Source organism: Podarcis muralis, chromosome 17 (assembly GCF_964188315.1).
Source record: "Podarcis muralis chromosome 17, rPodMur119.hap1.1, whole genome shotgun sequence".
NCBI classification, from domain to species: Eukaryota; Metazoa; Chordata; class Lepidosauria; order Squamata; family Lacertidae; genus Podarcis; species Podarcis muralis.
In genome coordinates, this window is record NC_135671.1 from 23,156,801 (window position 1) to 23,181,908 (window position 25,108).

The 25,108-nt window shown below is 45.1% G+C and overlaps 1 protein-coding gene across 1 annotated transcript in view; it reads left to right on the forward strand.

The window, feature by feature from the left end:
* SVEP1 (sushi, von Willebrand factor type A, EGF and pentraxin domain containing 1) overlaps positions 1–5,599 on the forward strand; it is a 129,131-nt gene extending 123,532 nt beyond the window's left edge. Inside the window, exons 49-50 of the mRNA XM_077921634.1 lie at positions 3,086–3,179; positions 4,838–5,599. Coding sequence (XP_077777760.1) covers positions 3,086–3,179; positions 4,838–4,868 — 125 coding nt within the window. The 3' untranslated portion in view covers positions 4,869–5,599. The remainder of the gene's footprint in view (positions 1–3,085; positions 3,180–4,837) is intronic.
* The last annotated feature ends 19,509 nt before the right edge of the window (positions 5,600–25,108 follow it).

The window sequence follows — 25,108 nt, forward strand, 5'->3', positions numbered from 1 at the left end:
CATTTCTGTGCGCTCTGGCTTCCAGACAGGATGTTAGTATTTCACACCTACGTTGCTGCAGATGAGATTGGGGTAAATCACATCTGCACCATCGGAGGCATGAAATACTAACAGTCCCATTGCGCCAGAAGTGGTTTAGCCATGCTGGCCACATGACCTGGAAAAGCTGTCTGCGGACGAACGCCGGCTCCCTCAGCCTGAAGAGAGATGAGTGCCTCAACCCAATAATAATAATAATAATAATAATAATAATAATAATAATAATAATTTATTTTTTTATTTGTATCCCGCCCATCTGACTGGGCCTCCCCAGCCAATCTTGGCGGCTTCCAACAAAGATTAAAAATGCATCAAAATGTCACACATTAAAAACTTCCCTGAACAGGGCTGCCTTCAGATGTCTTCTAAATGTCAGGTAGTTGTTTATCTCTTTGACATCTGATTGGATGTCACCTTTGTTCTAGTCACCTTTGACTGGACTTAACCGTCCAGGGGTCCTTTACCTTTACCTTAACCTTTTACCTCAGGTCAGTGTGGTCCAACTTTTCATACCAAGTGGGCTGCAAGAGTACTTTGACACAGAACCCAGGGAGGGGCACACACTGCCTTGTGGGGGGGGTGGAATTTGAAGCCCGCACCCCTCAGAGCCCTCGTGCTGCTTTCTACCCAAAGCTGGCTAAGTGAGGCACTGGGAACTCTAGGAAGGAGATGTGAGGGCCCTGTGGCCCTCCTAGCTCCTTCCCAAAACTGGGAAATCACTAACTAGGCTTTGGGAAGGAGGCAGGAGGATGTGAGTGTCCTATCAGAGCCTTCGCACCTCCCTCCCCAAACGAAGCACCTCGCTTACATGGCTTTGGGAAGGCAGTGTGAGGGCTGGTGGGGGCATCAAATGTCCCTGAGGGCTGCCTAAAATGCCTTGAGAGCCACCCTTTGGACTCCCCCCCCCCCCCCCCGGTTTAGGTGCACACTTGAAAGCATACTTTTAAAATGTAAATGTGTGGCAAGCTCACGAAGGTCGCAGTTGAATGTATTTGCCTTCCGTTTCCAAACCTGTAATATTCGAGGCATCCATTATGGATTGTCTTGAGAGGATTGCGCCAATGTTTTTTTTAAAATTAAACTCCGTAAATAGGACTTCCAGTTTGTCTTGGGCTGCATTCCCATGAGGTGTAAGCCCTGAGGGAAAACAGTTGGACTTCTAAGTAAACAGCCATAGGATAGCACTCTCAGTTATTTGTTCTTATCAAACTTAGTCTTTGTGTCTCAGATTTAACAGGAAATGCTAGGGTTTTGTCTCTCTGCCCATTTTCTGGGTATTTAAATAGCTAGTGCAGTGAAACCACTATAGCTATCACATGGCTATTTGGGCACTATTCCTACTGAGTGAGATTATTTCCTTAATTATTTGTCCCTTATAGTTCAGCTACAGGCTGTTCCTTTTAGTATAACAGCTTCCACAGAGATTCTGCCCCTTTCCCCACTTTACATCCATGTCCAGTTACCAATAAACAGAGAAGTCCTTATCAAATCATTGCATTTTTCAACTATTTGTTTTCTGTACCTTTCTCTCTTTCTTTGGTTTTTCTTTCCATTCCCTATTTTCTGGGTTATAAGAACCGAAATGGATTCTGCGCATGCAGGTTAAGATGCAGTTTAAAATGTATGTTTCTGGAAACAAAAAACAACTGACTTTTGCTGTCCTGATCCCTTCATGTCTGTCAATGGAAACAGGCACATAAAAAGGTAAAGGAACCCCTGACCGTTAGGTCGAGTTGCGGACGACTCTGGGGTTGCGGCACTCATCTCGCTTTACTGGCCGAGGGAGCCAGCGTACAGCTTCCGGGTCATGTGGCCAGCATGACTAAGCCGCTTCTGGTGAACCAGAGCAGTGCACGGAAACACCATTTACCTTCCCGCCAATTTATCTACTTGCACTCTGATGTGCTTTCGAACTGCTAGGTTGGCAGGAGCAGGGACTGAGCAACGGGAGCTCACCCCATCACGGGGATTCGAACCGTCGACCTTCTGATCGGCAAGCCCTAGGCTCTGTGGTTTAGACCACAGTGCCACCCACATCCCTCCCTTTAATCTGCACCCGTGACAAAAAGTTTGCGCCATAGAGAAAAAAGCCCTATTTTGCATGTACAAATTCATCCTCAGTTGTAAGCGTATGTATAAATATTTTCTGTTCTGAAGGAACGAAAATCGGATGAAAATCTTGATAGAAACCTCCCTGAAGTTTGTCGTGATTCCTTCCTTCCTTTTCTGAAGAAAGGGTTTGGGGGAACAGCGGGTGGGCGATTCCTTCTCTTTTTATCGGCAGCCAAAAGAAGAAAAAGCCAATGCATGTGAAAAAGCGAAGCAGTGCAGAGGAAGGCTGAGGTTTATGGCAATGGAGGAAATTGTACATATGGGAAGGAAGGCATAGGAATAAAGAGGCAGAGCTATGAAGTGCAAACAGGCCACTTCCACTAGCCACTGAAAGTTTCTCCCTAGACCTCAATTTGTTTTGCGTCCACACGAACAGAACAAAAACCACTGGAGTTTTCAAAACTGATGTACAGAATCCTTCCATTTGTTTATTATTATTTTTAAAAGACACATCTGCTTGCATTATCATGGCAAGCCATGCGGTTAAACTGGCTGAAAACTTGCTCAGTTGGAAACGGTTATGTGTAAGCAGTTACAATGGTACCTCGGGTTAAGTACTTAATTTGTTCCGGAGGTCCGTTCTTAACCTGAAACTGTTCTTAACCTGAAGCACCACTTTAGCTAATGGGGCCTCCCGCTGCTGCTGTGCCGCCAGAGCACAATTTCTGTTCTCATCCTGAAGCAAAGTTCTTAACCCGAGGTACTATTTCTGCGTTAACGGAGTCTGTAACCTGAATCATCTGTAACCAGAGGTACCACTGTATACAGGCCACAATGTAAACTGGGACGGCTAGCCTGCGTCTCCCCCTCCCAGATGTTGTTGGGACTACAACACCCATCATCCAGTGTGGCCCTTCAACATCTGGAAGGCCCATGGTTTAGCCACCCATGATGCGAACAAATGCTAATGTGGATCTGTGGTCTTCTAATACAGCTGTCTGCCAGTCTCCATGCTTAAATGGTGGGAAATGCGTACGGCCGGATCGGTGCCATTGCCCGTCTCCTTGGACTGGACACGACTGCTCTAGGTATGTATGTAGTTTCCCCTGCGGCTTGATGGAGGTAGAAACTGTCTCTCATATGTCTTGTTACGCCACCATTTCTACGGGGATACAGTGGTGCCCCGCAAGACGAATGCCTCGCAAGATGGAAAACCCGCTAGACGAATGGGTTTTCCGTTTTTGAGTTGCTTTGCAAGACGATTTTCCCTATGGGCTTGCTTCGCAAGACGAAAACGTCTTGCGAGTCTTGCAATTTTTTTTCGCTTTCCCCCCTTTTTCTAAGCCGCTAAGCCGCTAATAGCCTTTTAGCCGCTAAGCCGCTAAGCCTTTAATAGCCGCTAAGCCGCTAAGCCGCTAAACAGCTAATAGCGCTAATCCGCTAATCCGCTAATAGGGTTGCTTCGCAAGACGAAAAAACTGCTAGACGAAGAGACTCGCAGAACGGATTAATTTCGTCTTGCGAGGCACCACTGTATACGCTCAGTATTTATCACTCCTGTTATACAAAAATTTCCAATTGGGTCTGAACTTCAATGTCTAAAACTCCTGGTAGAGGACAAGGATCCAGAGATCACGCTAAGGGTGGCCAAATTCTGTGCGACTGCCATAAAACTTAGGGAACAAGCTGTACTACCAAAATGTTATATATTTTAGTGATCAAGATTTAATATATATTTTTAACTGCCTCTATATCTGAATTGCCTCTGTCATACCCAATTGCAATTCAATGTATTCCTGTTGTGTTTTATGATTTTCCTGATATAGTAAGTGAGCCAGAACTGGTCTGGGACCGTAATAATAAAATTCAATTCAATTCAATGTATGTGGTTTTGGTTTAAGAGTTTTGTCCCAAATTCTGGCCTCTCAGCATGCTGCCAAGAGTGTGTGGCCTGGCTCAGAGATGGCAAAACCATATGGACTTCCAGGTGTTGTTGGACTCCAACTTCCATCAACCCCAGATGATGTGGTCAATGGTCATGGGGTGATGGGGGTTGTAGCCCAATAACATCAGGGGGGGAGCCACAGAATTCCCCACTGCTGGCCTGGCTGAATCAGACAGTTTGAGCATATTATACCGATCTTGGTCCAACTGCATTGGCTCCCAATTAGTTTCCAGGCCCAATTCAAAGTGCTGGTTTTGACCTATCAAGCCTTAAACGGCTCAGGAACTCAATACCTCAAGGACCGCCTCTTTCCATATGAACCTACTCAGACCCTGAGATCACCTTCTGAGACCCTCCTTTATGTGCCTCCTCCTCAAAAGGTCCGCAGGGTGGCAACACGAGAGCAGGGCCTTCTCTGCAGTGGCTCCCTGTTTGGGGAATGCTCTCCCCAGGGAAGCTCTCCTGATGCCTTCATTACACACCTTTAGGCGGTAGGCAAAAACGTTCCTTTTTAACCAGGCCTTTGGTTGATCAGTTTCAAATGTGGCTCTTTGGGGGGGGGGGGCGTTATTGGGTTGTTGTTATTATTCTGATTATATATCTTGTGATCTTTTTTGTGAACCGCCCTGAGACCTCCAGATGTAGGGTGCTATATAAACAACAACAACAACAACAACAACAATAATAATCAGGGCAGACGTCTTCCTGATGCAGCACACCCTGCTTTGTCCTTCTGTGTAATGATCTGTAGTGAATAATTAACCTGTTTTTTTCCCTCTTGTTCCATGTGTGCTAATCTAGGAAAAGGAAATCTGGATTCCACCACTTTTAACACTGAACTCTGGACATTCCAGGACTGATCCAGTACACCCTGGTATTTTACAGGCATTGTAAAATCGAACCCAGTGCAGGGTTTGTTTGTTTTTTTAAACAACGACGTGTTTGAGTTTTTTAAATGTTCTTTTTAAATTTTGTATGATGTTTTCTTAATACTTTTTTATTTTGAAAAGAACCACCTTTTCCACATGCAGAAGTGTTATCGTATATGCTGCTGTCAGTACACACAAATGTACAAACAATGTTGTCGACTGAGAGTATTTTTTAATTATTGTTGCAAATCCTTGAGCATAAGTTGTGCCCTGTCATCCTCTGGTTCCAAACACACACAAACCTGCCCATCCCACCAATTTTCGAAAGCAGTTTTTCATGTGGCATGGAAAGCCTACTGTTTGATGGTGACAAATTCATCTCTTCCCACTTCCTGCAACAGAGAATGAATTGTGCGAGTCTTTCATACCTGACCATCACAGTAATAAGTGGAAGGCATCCCCCCTTGATTAGCTCTGGTGTGAAGCAACACATGATCACTTTACTATAGATTTATTGCTTACATATTTAAAACACACACACACACATATGTGTTGTGGTGGTGCTTGGTTGCCGTTTAATTCAGAAATAAATAAACAAAACACTAGTTGCTGTTTTCGTAAAAGAGATGGAAATTAGGCTTCTTATTTGCCTGCCACTGACATCATCTGTTTGCCGTCCTTCCTTCCTTTTTTTTTTTAAATTAAATTCATTTTTCATTTTCGTTCATTACATACACCTCAAATTCTTAATGTTTGCTACATATTCCTCCCTCCCTCCCCTCCAAAATTTCCCCCAACTTGCGTTTCTGGTTTGTTTCTATTTTCACCCACTTTGCTGTCTCTCAACAGAAAAAGTTATTAATAACAGAACATCAAACCTTAAAAACATAAGAATAAAATTAAATACGTCATCTTATTTCACTATCTTCCAAGCATTTTCTGATGCTAATAATGTGGATGTTTATTTGCCCTCCTTCCTTCCTGAGTGAGGCCGTTACAACTAGTGATCCTAAGCAATACAGAGGAGTGGTGGTCACGGTGCTGTAATTGTCATCACCTACAATGACTCAGAGGGACGCTGGTGGTCCTGTGGGTTAAACCACAGAGCCTAGGACTTGCCGATCAGGTCGGTGGTTTGAATCCCCACGACAGGGTGAGCTCCCGTTGTTCGGTCCCTGCTCCTGCCAACCTAGCAGTTTGAAAGCATGTCAAAGTGCAAGTAGATAAATAGGTACCGCTCCGGCGGGAAGGTAAACGGTGTTTCCGTGCGCAGCTCTGGTTCGCCAGAAGCGGCTTAGTCATGCTGGCCACATGACCCGGAAGCTGTGCGCTGGCTCCCTCGGCCAATAAAGCGAGATGAGCGCTGCAACCCCAGAGTCGGTCAAGACTGGACATAATGGTCAGGGGTCCCTTTACCTTTACCTTTACAATGATTCAGCCACTGCTAAAATTAAAAGGTGGTCAGGAACAAAGGGGGAAGGACGATGTTTGGACCCCGTGCTAATTCTGCTGTATTTCATGTATGAATTTACTACTTTCCAGCCTAAGTGTTTTCCATAGAACAACAGGTGCTTCGTCCACACTTCCTGCTCTCTACAAAAAATGACACTATTTGCTCACTTAATGGTCACTCCTTGACCTTTGAATTCTGGTACTACCCCTGCCCTGTGGCAACTTATTTTTGGCTTTGAAGAGTATTGCAGCTTGCTCCTTAGAGGTGTAAATGGGCTTAGCATTGCTAGATTGTAGTTCACTGTCACACAGAGTAATGTGGCTGGTGAGGGCATCTTTTCCCCACACTTTGCCGCTTCCATGTTGCATTGCTTGCAATACCTGTGATTAGGACTCAAAGACTTGCAGAAAAAACAATGCAATTTGTTTTTTTATTATGAGCGTATTGCAGTTGCCCATAACTTAGGCTTGTGGTGGTGGTTTTTCGGGAAAGTGTGGATGGAAACAACGGTGGCATCCATCTCAAGTTTTCAGGAGGCTCGTAGTATGTTTGCACGTAATCTATGTTTAAACAAAATGATCGGAGACTGAATCTGCCCTGTAGGCTTCTGTGTTGTTGTTTTTTAAAAAAAACATGGTAGTGCACTGCAAATGTTACACACAGGTGTGAACAAAACAGGACATAGGAGCCAGCCCCTAGGGGCCAAGGTCCCTTCGGCCCCCTCAATAAAATATTTGAGGGGGCCAGATCTACCGCCCCCACACAAGTTGATGGGCATTGCCATTCAAATGGTGTGTGTCACATACTGTGATCAATAATGTGGGGTGGGGCTTTCCTGCCCCCCCCCCAATATTTTATTTAAGTTGGCACCCCTGAAACAGGGAATGAGATTACTTCCCGTCTGTAACGTACTTGAAATACCAGTTCTGTGCCACCCACTTAAGCATTTGTGTTGTGGATAGACAACCATGACTGTTAGCAGGGAAAATATCTCTGTACCTGGGAGTTAAACATCAACTTTCAGCTGACTGTGGAAGACCACTGACTAGGGCCCTGGTTTGAAAGCAGCCCGTGTCTCTGATAGCAGTCAGATTCATTCATTGTATAACCTCACTGTTATGGCCCTTTCTGAGCACAGCCGGGCTCTCCCTTTCTGGTGCATGTGCACAACTACAAGAATTTTATTTTTAGGTTTTTGCAGGGGCTTGGAGATACTAAGAGCAAACAGGATCGAAAAACAAAACATACAGCTCTTTTACGAGGAACCTTTAAAAAGTAAGAGGAGGAGTTGAAATAATGAAAATGCATTTTCCAATAAATATATGGTCACCACTGTCTAGTTTTGTTTAGTTTTTTAAAATCATTTTTATTAAGTTTTCCATTTTAACAATCCAATCAAATCACATTAAGTATTCCAAATTATACATATGCATATCAAATAATCCAAATATTCTGCCGAATTATAAATTTTTTATTGGGACTTCCCATGCTCCAAGTTCGGGGGGGCTCTGATCATCTCATATCTCTGCTGCTTTTGATAGTCATTTCTAATAGTTCCTTTAAATCTTCTTGTTGTTAACCTACCACTGTCTAGTTTTGAGCAGAAAGTGTAATGAAGAATCAGCCCTGGGAGAGCAACTGTGTATAACACTGACTAGACTAAGAATATATTGTCCTGCAATTCCACTGACGTTCTTTTTTCACAGCCGTCCCCTCTTCATTATCTGCAGGCAACAATCTCCACAACATAATGCACATGTGCTGGAACATAGCATACATACACTAATGATTAGCTTGTCTTCACACAGAGACTTTTAAGAGAACTTGCTGTTCTACAAGATTTACAGAGCGATACATGCATGTTTACTCATAAGTAAGTCTTGCTGAGTTCAGTGAAGAGTAACTCCCAAGTCAGAGTATATTTCCACCTTAGAAACCTTCATTGAGTGGGTAAGAAAGGGAATTTAAACTCAGCTGCCATTGCCTTCCTCGAATCATTGTAAAATTGCCCCATTTTCCTCTGTGTTCAAGCATTCTGTGTATTATTTTATCCTGGTGGCATTCTGAATCATACCTTTCCCTGAAAAAAAAGCCCGTCTTTTGAACCACACTTTTGATCTGAGAGGCGGGGAAATGTCGGGGAGGGAGTATAAAGCCAACCGACCTGTTTTCAGTTCTAGCTGTTCATACATTTTGCTGTTTATATGGTGAGCAGGCAGAGAGTTCGAAACCTAACGACCCAGAAACAACCCTCAAGAACAGCACTGCTGCTGCGATGCAGTTCCTAGAGGAAACAATAAAAGGCTGGATTGGTGAATTTCAATCTCTATTTACTATACGAAATCCTCAGAGGAATTAACCTGTTGTTGTTTTTAAAAAAATTAAATTCAAATAATGTATTGTCATTTATGTCACTGCTTGTCATGTGTTTGAACAACTTCTGTGTGATGCACTTTACATTGTAAATAAAGTTGCACCCCATTTATTACCTGGACTGCTCATTGTTGACACCAATCAAAGGGGGTCTCTTTCTTAGCCCAGGCCAGCCCCACCTGGCCTAACGTCAGGGACTGGACATGGTGGAACCTTCCGGAACCTTCCTGAGAAGAGGAGGGCAGTATAGATTTATAATGGTGGTTTGCAGAAAGTCATGTTGTTGTTGTTTAGTCGTTTAGTTGTGTCTGACTCTTCATGACCCCATGGACCAGAGCACACCAGGCACTTCTGTCTTCCACTGCCTCCCGCAGTTTGGTCAAACTCATGCTAGTAGCTTTGCGAACACTACCCAACCATCTCATCCTCTGTCGTCCCCTTCTCCTTGTGCCCTCCATCTTTCCCAACATCAGGGTCTTTTCCAGGGAGTCTTCTCTTCTCATGAGGTAGCCAAAGTATTGGAGCCTCAGCTTCAGGATCTGTCCTTCCAGTGAGCACTCAGGGCTGATTTCCTTAAGAATGCAGAGGTTTGATCTTCTTGCAGTCCATGGGACTCTCAAGAGTCTCCCCCAGGACCATAATTCAAAAGCATCAATTCTTCTGCGATCAGCCTTCTTTATGGTCCAGCTCTCACTTCCATACATCACTACTGGGTAAACCATAGCTTTTACTATACGGACCTTTGTTGACAATTCCCTAAAACATTTGCACTCCCTAGACCTATTGAATGCGCACATAATATCAATCACATGGAAACCTTGATGAGCGTATACGAAAAGTGACTCACGGCCACATGTTAGGGCCTGGCAGTGAGAAGGGATGAAATAATTACAGCATTGTATGTTGTGGGTTTGGCTGAACAGCTTGCTGTTTTCCAACACAGATACGCCGGCTTGTGGTTGATCTGCAGTCTGGTTTCAGTACTTCAGCCTCCATACCGACACCAACAGTATGACACAGAAACTCATGATGCTCTGCAGGTGGAAGAAAATGCTTGCCCAAATCCACAACGCCGCCTCGAGGTCTTTGCTCATCAGAACTGGTTTAAGAGGATTAATGCCATCAGAGGGAATTCAAGCTCTGAGCCACCCCAGCAGTTAATTGCAGGAATCATTAAACAGTGTGTAATGTTTATTCTCCATAACACATGCCTATAGCCTTTTCAGGGCATAGAAAGGCTGGTGGCCACACCTAGTGATGCTTCTCTTTCAGATGTTGCCAGAACCTTAATGAGATCTTTAAAGATGTCACTGAGCCTAATACAAACTCGGGGAGGGGGGTGTTGCAATTCTCTTTGGCAGAGTGTGGGGAGGAATGGAAAAGGCCAGCTCAACAACAAATGTCCACAAATGAGCTAAGAAGAACACCTCTTTCATTTTACCCAGACCCCAGCGTGAAGAGAGAGAACAAAATGGAGCAGCCTCAATGATGACTGCTTTGGGAAGGCAGATGCCATAAATGTAGGCCTGGTAACCTGCAGAAGAGAAAGGAACTTTGGGCATTGGAACAGGGCAGTGAGGGAACTGGTTGTATGGTACCATTTACAGCACAATCCTATGCAAGTTCAGTTAGCACAGGGGTCTGCAACCCGCGGCTCCGGAGCCGCATGTGGCTCTTTTACACCTTTGCCGCGGCTCTGGGGCGGATACTAGCGAGGGGAGGAAGCGCATTGTGCGCCCCGACACTCCCCACTGTGGCGGGCGCTGTACTGGCTGTGACGTCGCATGGGGGCGGTGCATGCGTTAGTCACGCACCGTCCCGATGTCACCTTCCCGGTTTTGCGGCTCCCCGTTTTTTTTTTCTTCGGAAATGGGTCCAAGTGGCCCTTTTTGTCTTAAAGGTTGCAGACCCCTGAGTTAGCAGTAAGGCCCAGTGTGATATACCTGAAGGAGTGTCTCCACCCGTATCATTCAGCCCAGGCACTGAGGTCCAGCTCCGAGGATCTTCTGGTGGTTCCCTTCCTGTGAGAAGTGAGGTTACAGGGAACCAGGCAGAGGGCCTTCTCCGTGGTGGCGCCCGCCCTGTGGAACGCCCTCCCATCAGATATCAAGGAAATAAACAACTATCTGACTTTTAGAAGGCATCTGAAGGCAGCCCTGTACAGGGAAGTTTTTAATGTTTGATGTTTGATCGTGTTTTTAATATTCTGTTGGGAGTTGCCCAGAGTGGCTGGGGAAACCCAGCCAGATGGGCGGGGTATAAATAATACGTTGTTGTTGTCCATAGGATTATACTCTCAGTCCCCGTTTTACTTGATCTGGGGGGGCAGCTGCCCCCCGACCCCCCTTGGGTACGCCCATGCAGGCATTCATATTAGCACACTGATGTGCACACTCATTTTCGCTTTGCTCAGCCCAAGGCAGGAAAAAAGTCACTCCGCTTGGCTCACCCACAGGCTCGCGCATCTCAGCAACCGGGACAAAACTGCCAGGTTTAAGCAAAAGGAGGAGGGGAAAGTCACACAGCAACTCCAGAGTTGTTCGTGGTGGAATCCCAACGCCATGGCTTTTCAAAGGGTCCGACCCTTATTCTGAAACCACCTTCCCACAGAATTAGTTACAGGTAGGTAGCCGTGTTGGTCTGCCGTAGTCGAAACAAAATAAACAAATTCCTTCCAGTAGCACCTTAAGGTAAAGGTAAAGGTACCCCTGCCCGTACGGGCCAGTCTTGCCAGACTCTGGGGTTGTGCACCCATCTCACTCAAGAGGCCGGGGGCCAGCGCTGTCCGAAGACACTTCTGGGTCACGTGGCCAGCGTGACATCGCTGCTCTGGCGAGCCAGAGCTGCACACGGAAATGCCGTTTACCTTCCCGCTAGAAAGCGGTCCCTATTTATCTACTTGCACCCGGGGGTGCTTTCAAACTGCTAGGTTGGCAGGCGCTGGGACCGAGCAACGGGAGCGCACCCCGCCGCGGGGATTCGAACCGCCGACCTTCTGATCGGCAAGCCCTAGGCGCTGAGGCTTTTACCCACAGCGCCACCCGTGTCCCTAGTAGCACCTTAGAGACCAACTAAGTTTGTTATTGGTATGAGCTTTCGTGTATCTGAAGAGGTGTGCATGCACACCAAAGCTCATACCAGTAAGAAACTTAGTTGGTCTCTAAGGTGCTACTGGAAGGAATTTGTTTATTTTGTTCCCACAGAATGTAAGCTTATCAACACAGCACAAAGCAGGTCAGTGTCTGCACAAAGGAAGCCTTCTCTGACTTGAGCTAAGCGTTCTGGAAGTTCTCTTGCACCGATAAACCAATATTAAAATTAGCTGTGTTGCTGCTTTAGTTTTTGTTTGTTTGTTCGATTGATTGACTGATTGATTGATTGATTGATTGATTGATTTAAAGCTTCTTAATCTGCCGTGTTACAGTCTCTTACATCAACTGGCAGGTTTCACTCTGATAGCTGAGAAGTGTGCTGTTACGGGGAGGTATGAAATTCCCGCATTCGCGGACTCAAATTACCAGGGAATCCAACACCAGGCAAAGCTGTCACTCTTCCCTTGTGGCAACTGGAGCAGAGGACTGGCCCTCCCCGAGCTGGTATACCTGTGGCAGGTGACACTACCTCAGAATGCAGGTGGGGGCTCACAAAGGTGAATACCAAAAGCAAACAGAACACACTTTCCGCCTTGAAACTTACACGCTGCATTTATTCGCCTTAATAGTCTATCTAGAGATGCTTTTACTTTGTCTTATTTTAATGGAGGCACATTGAATCGTTTGAGTCCACACCCGCAGTCTGAAATGCAGTGGTTCCCCGCAAGACAAATGCCTCGCAAGACAAAAACCTGCTAGACGAAAGGGTTTTCCGTTTTTGAGTTGATTCGCAAGACGATTTTCCCTATGGGCTTGCTTCGCAAGACGAAAACGTATTGCGAGTCTTGCATTTTTTTTTCGCTCCCCCCCCCCCTTTTTCTAAGCCGCTAAGCCGCTAATAGCCTTTTAGCTGCTAAGCCGCTAAGCCTTTAATAGCCGCTAAACCGCTAATAGCGCTAATCTGCTAAGCCGCTAATAGGGTTGCTTCACAAGACGAAAAAACCGCTAGATGAAGAGACTCGCGGAACGGATTATTTTCGTCTTGCGAGGCACCACTGTGGTATAACCCTGACACAGGTTTGCCACCTCCCTGAGCATCCCACCCCTAGCACAGAATTGCAGCGCGAGAAGGCAGTTGTTGATCTTTTTTTTTTTTAATAATTTTTATTAATTTTCCAAAGATGTATTAAAAACAAACAATAAAACAAAACAAAACATACAAACAAATAAACATGTATAATTTCATAAACTTATTTTCCTTCACCTTAGTTCCCGGACTTCCCCATACCTCCCTTTTTCTGCATCCTTATTTTTACCTTTTCTCAGCAACCCTCCATTTAATTAATTAACTCATCTTCATTATAATTTCCTTAAACTTATGATTTACAGCTGCAATTCTCTGTTTCTTAACACCATAGCATCTCAGCACTCCTCAATGTTACAACAATTTTTAAGATATATTTTAAATTTCTTCCAATCTTCTTCCACTGTCTCACTCCCCTGGTCACGGATTCTGGCAGTTGTTGATCTTAGGCAAATGCTTAGTCCTGGGCTGTGAACCAAGCTGCAAAATGACAACAGTCCCAGGAGAGAGCATTTGCGAAAGCGTCAAGAGCATTGCTGTTATTTATGTATGCCCTAAACAGAAAACAAACAAGGTCCCAATTAAAGAAGAATGGCAAGTTAAACTGACAGAATATGCGCAGCTTGCGGACCTAACACATAGAATAAGGGAAGAAGAAGAACATGTGTTTAAGATAAATTCAACAGTGTAAATAAGCTTTGATGGATGTAATAATGGAAAACTGAATGGTTTAGTTCATGGGCAGGCAACCTGAGGCCCGGGGACCGGATCCGGCCCAATCGCCCTCTAAATCCAGCCCACGGACGGTCTGGGTATCAGCATGTTTTTACATGAGTAGAACGTGTCCTTCTATTTAAAATGCATCTCTGGGTTATGTGTGGAGCATAGAAATTTCTTTTTTTTCTTTCTTCAAAATATAGTCCGGCCCCCCACAAGGTCTGAGGGACAGTGGACCGGCCCCCGACTGAAAAGGTTTGCTGACCCCTGAATGAACTATTATTTTGTGAAGCAACCTGGGATCTATAGGTATAGGGCAGTATACAAATTTAATAAATATTAATAATCCATGTCCTTCTTTCAGCAAATAAAGCCTGCAAGGCGTATTATTACTATTTATTGAATTTATATACCGCCCAATACCCGGGGGTCTCAGGCCGTTTCACAGAATAAAACCAAGATATAAAACCACAAAATACATAATAAGAATAAAAACAACAACCCAATAGCGCCCCCCCCAAAAAAACTCACATTTTAAAAGGGCATTGGATTAACCAGGTCAACCAAAGGCCTGGTTAAAAAGGAACGTTTTTGCCTGGCGGCTAAAATGAAGGCGCCAGGCGAATGCCAACACACAGCAAAGCCAAAACAAAGAAAACAACTGTGAAACTTTTACTACCCCTTAACTAAACAAAATGAGTCATTAAAGCATTAAAGCAATAAAGTCATTAAAGCAGTCAGTTAGCATTCCTTCTTTACCTGTCCTGGGTGTTGCCGAACAGGGAATTTCTGCAGACGAAGCTTTTCTCATTCTTGCACAATAAGAAACCTCACCAATCATTCCACTTCTATGCCGTTAGGAAAGCGACAGGCATTTGCCCTCCTTTCCAGGGGGGGCTATTTAAGCTCGCCTGCAGCTCAAGGCACAGGAATGAGCTCTTCCTTCTGTGCCTTTTTTTGGTGGGAACTGCCCACAAGGGTTTGCAGAGTCAGTCCCGGTGCATTTTTCTGCTGGAGGCAAATGGCAAAATGGAAGGTATGCACTCTCTCATTGCATGCACAGAGTCTAGCCAGACTGGCAACTTAATCTGACCTCAATATCTGGAGCAGGAAAGAACCCACTGAGGCACTTGAGGGCAGCAAGCAGAAGAGTCAGAAGTTGGTGTGAATGGTTTGCGTGTCGGGGTCCCCAGGGCCACCCCAATAACTCACACATCACACCAATATTTTTGTTTAAGGTTTTTGGCATAATTTTGGCCACAACTTCATTAAAATACAAACATGTGAGTGGTTGCTTAGGCATTGGTTGCGATTAGCTGCCCCCACCGTGGGGGACAGTCTGACATTCCGCACGCCTGCGAAAGTCAGAAAAGGGGAATACACTTGGGGCTAGCGACGGAGCAGGGAACCTGCCCTCAGCCCACCCCAAATGCAGCCAGGAGCTCGTGCAGTGGCTTGAGCCCCCTTGACAGGGTGGACAAGCAATAGTTAGCCCCCGATTCCTTTAACGGAATCCCTTGCAGCAGCAGCATTAGAGGGGCAGGCACAGCCAATCCATGCCCCTCAACCAACCAAACCATAAACCAAACTTACAAGTTGTGACGATTTGCTACGCAGTAGGCAAAAACCAAATGGCCCCAGCTAATCAGCCAGATGGACAAAATTCCTACCGGGCCCCTGCCCCAAGAGCAGACTACCCCATGACAGGCGTAGCAAGGTCAAGCGAACAACCCTAATTCTAGGGAGGGGGGGACGGGCAATCCGATGCACGGTCGAAAAGAGGAAGCCCTAGCCTCGTGCAATAGGTTTTAGCATTTCTGGCTGTCAATCAACAAATGGCAACATTAACTTCTTCCCAACGGCAAGGGAAGCCCAATCGCATCAGTGGCCAACGATCAATTAGCCCGCCCCACAACTTTGGAGTGTCCTGGCGGCCCCCACCGCAACGTGTGCTCTCCATGAAGGAGAACACGCTGTCCCAGAACTGGGCTCAAGGTTGAGGAGTACATGTGCAAGATTGACTGCTGCCAACGAAGTGTAGCTTAAAATCTTTATAAGAATATGAATTTCACACACTCAAAGGTCATTTGCAGGTTTATTTCACTTTCCCAAAAAATCCAGTTTGCCCATATGCAATTAACAGAATGGTTATGAACCGTGAAGAAAATAGTTCAGTCGATTCCATGAGGGTTATTTTGATTTCTTATTTAAAGTACTAAACAAATATGGAAGCCATCGTTAAATGTATGAAATGTGTTCGTTTTGTTCAGTTATAATGATTTTAGCTCTCGTCAGACCTCACCTGGAGTACTGTGTCCAGTTCTGGGCACCACAGTTCAAGAAGGACACTGACAAACTGGAACGTGTCCAGAGGAGGGCAACCAAAATGGTCAAAGGCCTGGAAACGATGCCTTATGAGGAACGGCTAAGGGAGCTGGGCATGTTTAGCCTGGAGAAGAGGAGGTTAAGGGGTGATATGATAGCCATGTTCAAATATATAAAAGGATGTCACATAGAGGAGGGAGAAAGGTTGTTTTCTGCTGCTCCAGAGAAGTGGACACGGAGCAATGGATCCAAACTACAAGAAAGAAGATTCCGCCTAAACATTAGGAAGAACTTCCTGACAGTAAGAGCTGTTCAACAGTGGAATTTGCTGCCAAGGAGTGTGGTGGAGTCTCCGTCTTTGGAGGTCTTTAAGCAGAGGCTTGACAACCATATGTCAGGAGTGCTCTGATGGTGTTTCCTGCTTGGCAGGGGGTTGGACTCGATGGCCCTTGTGGTCTCTTCCAACTCTATGATTCTATTATTCTATTATTTTACCATGGATTAATCCATTGCATTGATACGATTTTGTGAAACTGGGATGTTTATTGGAGCCTCGACTTAATTAAACTGAGTTAAATCACCTTCATTAAAAACTGTTAACTATTGTCACCAGTGCAGGCTCTCCTATTAGGGCTGCTGGGGTACAGTATTCTCAATGAGCAAGTTTTTTTAAAAAAAAATCCTCCCCCTACACACACACACACACATACACAGCATATAGTACAGGTAGGTGTCAGGAACGTGGGCCCCCCAGAGCGCAGGGGATGAGTTAGACTCAGAAATTGAGCTAAGTGAATGAGGGACCAACTCTGCAGATGAGAACTGGCTGACAGAATCAAGAGAGAGCAGCCCTACCCCCCTTCCCAGGGAAGACTCTATTAGCTCTCAAGAAGAGGAAGAGTTGGAAGGCAGCCAGAGCATTGCTAGGCAACCAGCAAATAAGCAGAGGTCTGTGTCTGTGTTGAGTGAGAGTGGGGAGGTCAGCCTCTCAGTCTCCGTTCTAGGCGTTTGGATAAAATCAGAAGGCAACGGAAGGGCAAGAGGGGAAAGGCGGGAGTCTGGCGTCCTTCCTGCTGTGGAAGGGGAAAAACTTCAGACTGACTAACAAACAAATGCGAGCAGGCGAGAAACCGGGCTCTGGGTGTGTCTTTTTGTAAATAAACATACATAACATTGCCGGAGGGTCATTACTTCTTATCGGGGCTTGCTTGCCGCCCAGAGAAGCATTACAGTAGAAGCATTTACCAGTATTTCCAAGCCCTGTTCTTTGGTCAATTAGCTCTCTGCACCATGCAGCCAATCCTAACCCAAAAGTATAGTCATTGCAAAAATGTCCCTCCTATGTATCTCTGGGGGGGGGGGGGGACCATGGACTGGTATTGGAGTATCAGGTTTGTGCTTTTCTAGTCCTTGACCAGGTTCAGAGCTGCTTAGATTCAGCAAGGCTACTGGTGACTTCAGACTGTGCTCTGGGATGCCCTTATCCACACAGGGTTGGCCCTACTATTGGACAATATTTTACACACACACACACACACACACACACATCCCAAAAAAGTCTATTTAACCTTTAATTATCCAAAACACTTAAAAGGGGGAAGGGGTGGTTTCATTTAAGCCAAGGCATATCAGAACATTTCTGCAATGCATGGCTCAGGTTTTCAGAAGGATGTGGAGTCAGTCGGTGTGATATCCAGACAGGCCAAACAGAGCCCAAACATCGTCTTAGGAATTCACTGAGACATTTCACACCGGCATTCTGACATGGGACCATCTAGAATTCTTCCACTTGATTCTAAATTCCGGGTAGAATGTTATTTCTGCCCATATTCCAGCTCTGTTCCTGCTCTGGAGCCTTCGCCGGAAGAGCCTTGATTGTCACATCAGACATTTAAGGAAGCCTGCTGTGACTCATATGGGCATAAATGGCAACTCTGAGAGGTAAAAGGTAAAGGTAAAGGACCCCTGGACGGTTAAGTCCAGTCAAAGGTGACTATGGGGTTGCAGCGCTCATCTTGCTTTCAGGCCGAGGGAGCCGGCGTTTGTCCACAGACAGCTTTCTGGCTCATGTGGCCAGCAGGACTAAACTGCTTCTAGCGCAACGGGACACCATGACGGAAGCCAGAGCGCATGGAAACGCTGTTTACCTTCCCGCTGCTGCAGCAGTACTACTTTCACTGGTGTGCTTTCGAATTGCTAAGTTGGCAGGAGCTGGGACAGAGCAACGGGAGCTCACCCCGTTGCAGGGATTCAAACCGCCGACCTTCTGATCGGCAAGCCCAAGAGGCTCAGTGGTTAAGACCATAGCGGCTCCCGCTTGTTGCTCATCCACAGCAAACATTGAGCACTAGGCTCTTGCGCTGTTTGGTTGTTCGATGGGAATTCCATCTGGGTTACAGCATCTCTTGTGGCCAGCCACTTGGACCAAACAGCCATGTTGGGCATCAGGATGGAAGCCCTTAGGAAAGGACAGAAAAATGGAGGTTTCGGCACTGTTTCAATGGAAGCATCCAGGAAATAAAGACATCCACTTGGCGGCAACAGTGAAGATGACAGGAGGGGTTTAGCTGGCTCACTCCCATGTCTCACAGGACAGGCTACAACACTCCCTTAATTTATTCCTTCCTTTAGGCTCTGTTGCATTAGTGATAGTGACAATATTCCGAAATAAGACAGACGTAATAATTACAGCCTGACAACACAAAGAGCTCTGCATCACTCTCATTTTTAAGGCTATGTACGTACTTTACCTCTAAAGTACATTTGAAGCAAATTTGCATGATTCCATGTTAGGTTAAATTGTTCTGCTATAAAAAAACAACAACAAACTGTTGATGTGCATAATTTATGCTGGTTTTACTTGCTATGGCAGGAAGCATGCCAGATGCCCTAAAGGCCCATTCACAACCCCTGGAAATGTTATTTGGCTATATCTCTGGTTTCTGAGATTACAGTCAGGGCCGTCTTAAGCATATCTGGCACCGTGGTGCAAAGATCCCTCTGGTGCTGTGATGGCTGGTGAACGCTCTTCGCAAGAAATACCTCTGCTCACCAGTGGCGTAGCGTGGGTTGTCAGCACCCGGGGCAAGGCAAGTAATTTGCGCCCCTAACCCGTGGATTTGCGCCCCCTAACCCTAACCCCCAGATGTTGCGCCCGGTGCGGCCGGCCCCCCCTGCACCCCCCACGCTACGCCACTGCTGCTCACTCAGAGATACATATATACATCCTTTATTTTACATATGTACAAGCAGCACGTACAATCATGCATCTGAATCTTCCGGCTCAAATTCTTGGAGTGCCTTACGCCCACCCTTTCTCCAGCAGAAAAGGCGTGGAATTCTCATGTGATGTCTCTGTCCCCTCCTCTTTAACACCCTCCTTTCCTGGACAGATGGAACAGGCATTGCTTCACTGTCCGTGCCAGAACTTCCTGTGCGGTGTTGAGGCTCTGTTCCAACATCTGTGAGCTGTCCCTCCTCCTTCCCTTCCCTTCTTTCCTCCACCATCACTTCTGGCCCCCCTTCCTCTGCCTGTCTCTCCATTCTCCGTCAATACCATGACAGGTGCCACCCACCTTCCCCAGAGTTGTCAACCTTTTCCCAAGCCTCTGTGGGGATCGCTCTCCCCACAGAAGCTGCACGCCCACCAGCCATATAGTTGGCGGGGCACAGCTGCCGGGCGTGGAGGGAAAGGGGAGGCCGCCGGCAAAGCCACGCAGCTCCCCCGCTCGCTGGGGCGCCCCTGAGAGGCCAGCGCCCTGGCGCAAGGTGCCTGTAAGCCCAATAGGAAAGACAGCTCTGTTTACAGTATGTAACACATCCACACCTTCAAGTATATATCTTCACAGCATAAGGTCTAGATCTTGCCTTTCTAAAAAGAAATGAAAGCTGAAATTCCTAGGAAGCCCAAATCTCCATCCAGGACCACATTTTGCACTCCTGCAAAATGGTAGCATTTACACAGCCCTGGGGGAAAGTTCTCACGTTAATTTTAAACTCCCGGAGACATTTCAAATGGCAGGAAATGGTTGACAAGAAGAAATGTGCTGAGCAGATCACTATCAGCAGAATAATATTAAAAGTTCCAATGCATATAAGCAGTAAGACCTGTTTGACTTATGGTGAGTTGTTTACTGCAAGTTACATTGTGAGAAAAACAGGATTTTAACAAAGTGGGCAGTACTGAGTCCCATTGACTTCAATGCTTAACTTTCTCCTATCATGAAATCAGAGGGAATTACAGTGGTGCCTCGCAAGACGAAAAGAATCCGTTCCGCGATTCTTTTCTTCTAGCGTTTTTTTCGTCTTGCGAAGCAACCCCATTGGCGGCTAAGCGGATTAGCGCTATTAGTGATTTAGCGCTATTAGCAGCTTAGCGGGCTAAGCTGTTAAAAGGCTATTAACAGCTTAGCCGCTTTGAAAAAGGGGGGGGAAGCGGGGGGGAAATGGCGAGACTCGCAAGACGTTTTCGTCTTGCGAAGCAAGCCCATAGGGAACTTTGTCTTGCGAAGTGCCTCCGCGACGGAAAACCCTTTTGTCTTGCGGGTTTTTCATCTTGCGAGGCATTCGTCTTGCGGGGCACCATTGTAGAAGCCAACAGTATAAGCATCTTCCCTTCCATTGCTCTCCCTTCTTCATCTGCTGTTTCTTAAGAATTTAAGTGCCATGCACAGAGATGGTCCTATATCAATAAATCAAGCCTCTTTACATTTGCACTATGAAGTGTTGGCTAACTAACAAATCCTTTTAATATTGGATAGGAGGATGGCATAAGGAGGTGTCATCCTTCACTTCAGGAAACTCTCACACATTTTCTTTTTTTAATTCTTTTGGGTTTTCTCAGAATTGCTGGTACCTTTACAGCCCTCCGTGGCTCAACAAGAGTTCCTGACTTTCGTACCTTCCTCAAAATGTGTGTTTTTGAACGCCACGCCCAAAAAAAGCACAGCCCAAAATCGTGCAAAATTGTGGCGGCCATTTTGGCAGCTGTCCTCTCGCGAGAAAAAACTGCCTCGTTTTTCCCCAGGACGGTTGACAGGTATGGACTTTTTATTTCAAAATTCTGGTACCCAGGTCAGGCAAAAGGCAGAGTCTCGGGCAGGTTGTGGTTATGCAGGGTGCCAGTTGCGAAACATCTGTCCACAGGAGGTCATTATCATGTTGCTAGGAAAGGACAAATAGGCCGGTTTTTATTTCTCTCAGTCCCTTGTTTTTCTAATCTTAAATTCAATTCTCCACATTTCTGCAGCACATCGGATGTTAAAAAAAAAGAATCCTCACGAAAATTCCACAGCATTTTAGTGTGAATTTCTCCTGATACATTTATTATTACAGTGGTACCTCAGGTTAAGTACTTAATTTGTTCCGGAGGTCCGTACTTAACCTGGAACTGTTCTTAACCTGAAACACCACTTTAGCTAATGGGGCCTGCTGCTGCCACCGCACCACCGGAGCATGATTTCTGTTCTCATCCTGAAGCAAAGTTCTTAACCTGAAGCACTATTTCTGGGTTAGCGGAGTCTGTAACCTGAAGCATATGTAACCTGAAGCGTATGTAACCTGAGGTACCACTGTATTATATGTGCATATTTTGCAAGCCATTTCCCCTAGGTATATTACTGGGGTGTTATGGGAGAAGCAGCTATGCAGAGACCATCCCCACACAGCTATGACTCAGGTTTAAGAGCCCTTCTGAGGTGAACGAGAGTTCCAAGAAAGGAAAGTAAATGGAAGCTGTCCGTCTCCTTTCTGCTTCCTATAATACTTCCATTAAAACTTAATGGATTCTCCAACCTTACATCACCTCTGTTTACCAGCACCTGAACTGATGATACACACTGCAGAGCTGACAACTTAAAGTGCTCCACTGAGATGCTTCTCTTTAGATCTCAGCACTGATCTATCCCATTGAGGGTCCTAGTCATTCGTTTCTAAACCCAAATCCCTCAAGCTTCCTTACCATTGTAGAAACTAGATGGCCTCTTTCATGACACTCCTAAATATAAGGGATTGGGGCACATTGTAATAATTATTATTATTCTAGCCAGATTCCTCACACCTAGAAAACTAACTTGCTTTTGAAGGTTCAGCCCATCCTTCATTAAAGTTACAAAACCTTTATTTATTTCCAATTACAAGGCCTTGATTTGCTGTAGGGATGGGAAAGTTGGGGGGTTGCAGTTGTCTTCTGAGTGGCTTCCACTTTCAAAGCACCTTCTTTCAGATCTTCTGCCGTGTGCTCTGTGATTTAAGGTCTGAATGTTTAACCTCAAAAGGTGGGGCATCACCATTTCCCCACATAATAAACACGTTGCATAAATAAAACAAGTCAGGTACCTTGAAACCTGCAGTTGCAAATATCAAAGGATTTATATCGGACCTTTTAGAATGGCAGATCCCAACAACAAAGACCGGTTTACCATTTGAAGAGGGCCTGAACTATAATGAACTATAATGCTCATTATACTGTATGTAGAATAGGTACCCAGCCAATTCTTGGTTAGATTGCCACTATACTTTAAGTATTGTGACTGAGAAGATCTGTTTCAGGGTGCCAAATTTTGGCTGTGCAAAGGCCGCCATATTGTGAAAGAGTAACACCAAGTAAACTGGCAGAAATGTATACCGTATTTTTCGCTCTTTAAGACTCACCAGACCACAAGACACACCTAGTTTTTGGAGGAGGAAAACAAGAAGAAAAAAATTCTGAATCTCAGAAGCCAGAACAGCAAGAGGGATCGCTGTGCAGTGAAAGCAGCAACCCCCCTTCTGTTCTGGCTTCTGGGATAGCTACGCAGCCTGCATTCGCTCCATAAGACGCACACACATTGCCCCTTACTTTTTAGGAGGGAAAAAGTGAGTCATATAGAGCAAAAAATACGGTAAATCTAAATCAAACAAATGTTGGAAATGTAAAGAGAAAGAATGTTCTTTTTATCATTTGTGGTGGTCTTGTAGTAAGACTAAAGCTTGCTGGGAAATGATATATAATGAATTGAAAAGGATGTTCAAAATAACTTTTACCAAAAAACCCAAAAAAAACCAGAAGGTTTTCTTTTGGGAATTATAGATAAATTGTATAGAAATTTATTTATGTATGCTACTACTTCAACAAGAATGTTACTTGCCCCAAAATGGATAGAAGAAGAAGGCCCAGTAAAGAAAGAATGGATACAAAAATTTATGGACTATGCAGAAATGGCGAAACTTACCAGAAGAATAAGAAATCAAGATAACAAACTTTTAATAAAAGAATGGAAATGGTTTATTGAATGTTTATAGATAAATTGCAAACAGATAAAAACATTAGCAGGATTATTGTAATCTGCAGTTTTATAAGAGTATATATTTATAGTAGATAACTAAATGAGCAAGTTAAGTGAATTGGATGTGCAGAAGATATTAAAAAATAAATTTAAGGAAGCACAGAAAGAGGGGGAAGGAAGTCAAATTTTGAAATGATAAATGGATTGTAAAACGAATGAAATGTATAAATTTGAAAAGTATAAATAAACAAATAAATAAGTAAATAACATATTATGAAAGAGTACCAAAGTCTGCCCCGATAGTTGGGAAGGGGAATTACTTGAAATTGGGCAAAGGAAGAAGCTCTCTACTTGTATTAAGGTTCGTCTGCCTAATTTCACACAAACAGGAAAAAGTGCCAAGTTATGAGGGAATTTCTGAAATGGAAAATCGGAGCCTCAGCAAGCCACCTGCACGTGATAGACACTGCAACCTAGCAAACACCACGTGGAAACTCTGTACGTCATGAGGCAAGTATAACATTTGGACCTCGTTTCCTATAAAGTCGTAACTGTTGATGGAGTCAAGAATCAGTAAGGATTAAGAACAAGGCCTCAACAATCTAAACCTCAGCAAATCTCTCCCCACAAAACGTGTTCAATTCAACAGGGCTTTTAACCCCAGGTTACATACGCTTCAGGTTACAGACTCCGCTAACAGAAATATTACCTCAGGTTAAGAACTTTGCTTCAGGATGAGAACAGAAATCGTGCTCTTGCGGCACGGTGGCAGCAGGAGGCCCCATTAGCTAAAGTGGTGCTTTAGATTAAGAACAGTTTCGGGTTAAGAACAGACCTCCGGAATGAATTAAGTACTTAACCCGAGGTACCACTGTAAAGGGCCCCATTACCTTCAATAGCTTAGGGCCTCATCAAACCGAAATCTGGCCCTGAATGCAACCTGCTCCAGGCCCTCCCCAGGGACAGCTAGGAGCCCCTCCATGAAAGCCAACATTTTGCTTGGCCACGAGAAGTAACAGTGTAGCTGAATATTGAGAGGGTTTGAGCTGGCACACTTCTCTATGTCATAAAAGCATCCTGGCAACCTGATCTGACTTTGAATCACTTGCTGATGATAAAAATTGTGGGGGAGAAAATAGCTTGAAGAGGACCTAATGGAGGAATCTGCGGTGCTACCGAATATACGCAATCGGGCAAGTGTTTGAATTCATGCTACTATAGAATTAGCTTGACGTCTCATTGAAAGCCAAGTAGATAACTGGAAGAAATTCAGCCAGAGCTGGCCAAATCTGCAGAAATTGATGAATAAGCATTTTCCCCCTCTCACTCCCCCACCCTCACCCCCTTTCTGGGCACGGTGATGGGCGAAACAGAATTATGCATTTTAGCCATTTGCAAAGATGCTCATGATGTCAGATTGCTCAGTGCCTTGTAAACTGCTGAACCTAGGGTTGCCATACGCCTGGAATTTCCCTGACATATCCGGAATACTGCAGCTGCAAGCAGTGTCCGGGCAAAAATCGCCGAAACGTCAGGAAAAATCCAGGCGTATGGCAGCCCATGTCTTCTTTGCAAATTTGCAAAAAAAAAAATAAAAAATACTCTGTCCAAATTTTCACTTTTTGAAATATGGCAACCCTAGCTGATCTTTAGAACTCAACAGGCAATCATAGCCATGTCTTCTCAAAAGCAAATTCCCCTTGAGTTCCGTGAAGCTTCCTGCGAGAAAAGTGGCTATAGGTTGCAGCCCTGATTCTTAGTCACTTAGCACGTCATCATAAGCAAGAGGTAAGTTTTTAAGAAAAGAAAATGTCAGGGAACTGACATCGGAGCTAGAGGCGAAGAGAAGGCTCTCAGATGATGCTGGAGAAGGGCCCAGCAGGGAGAGAGGCAG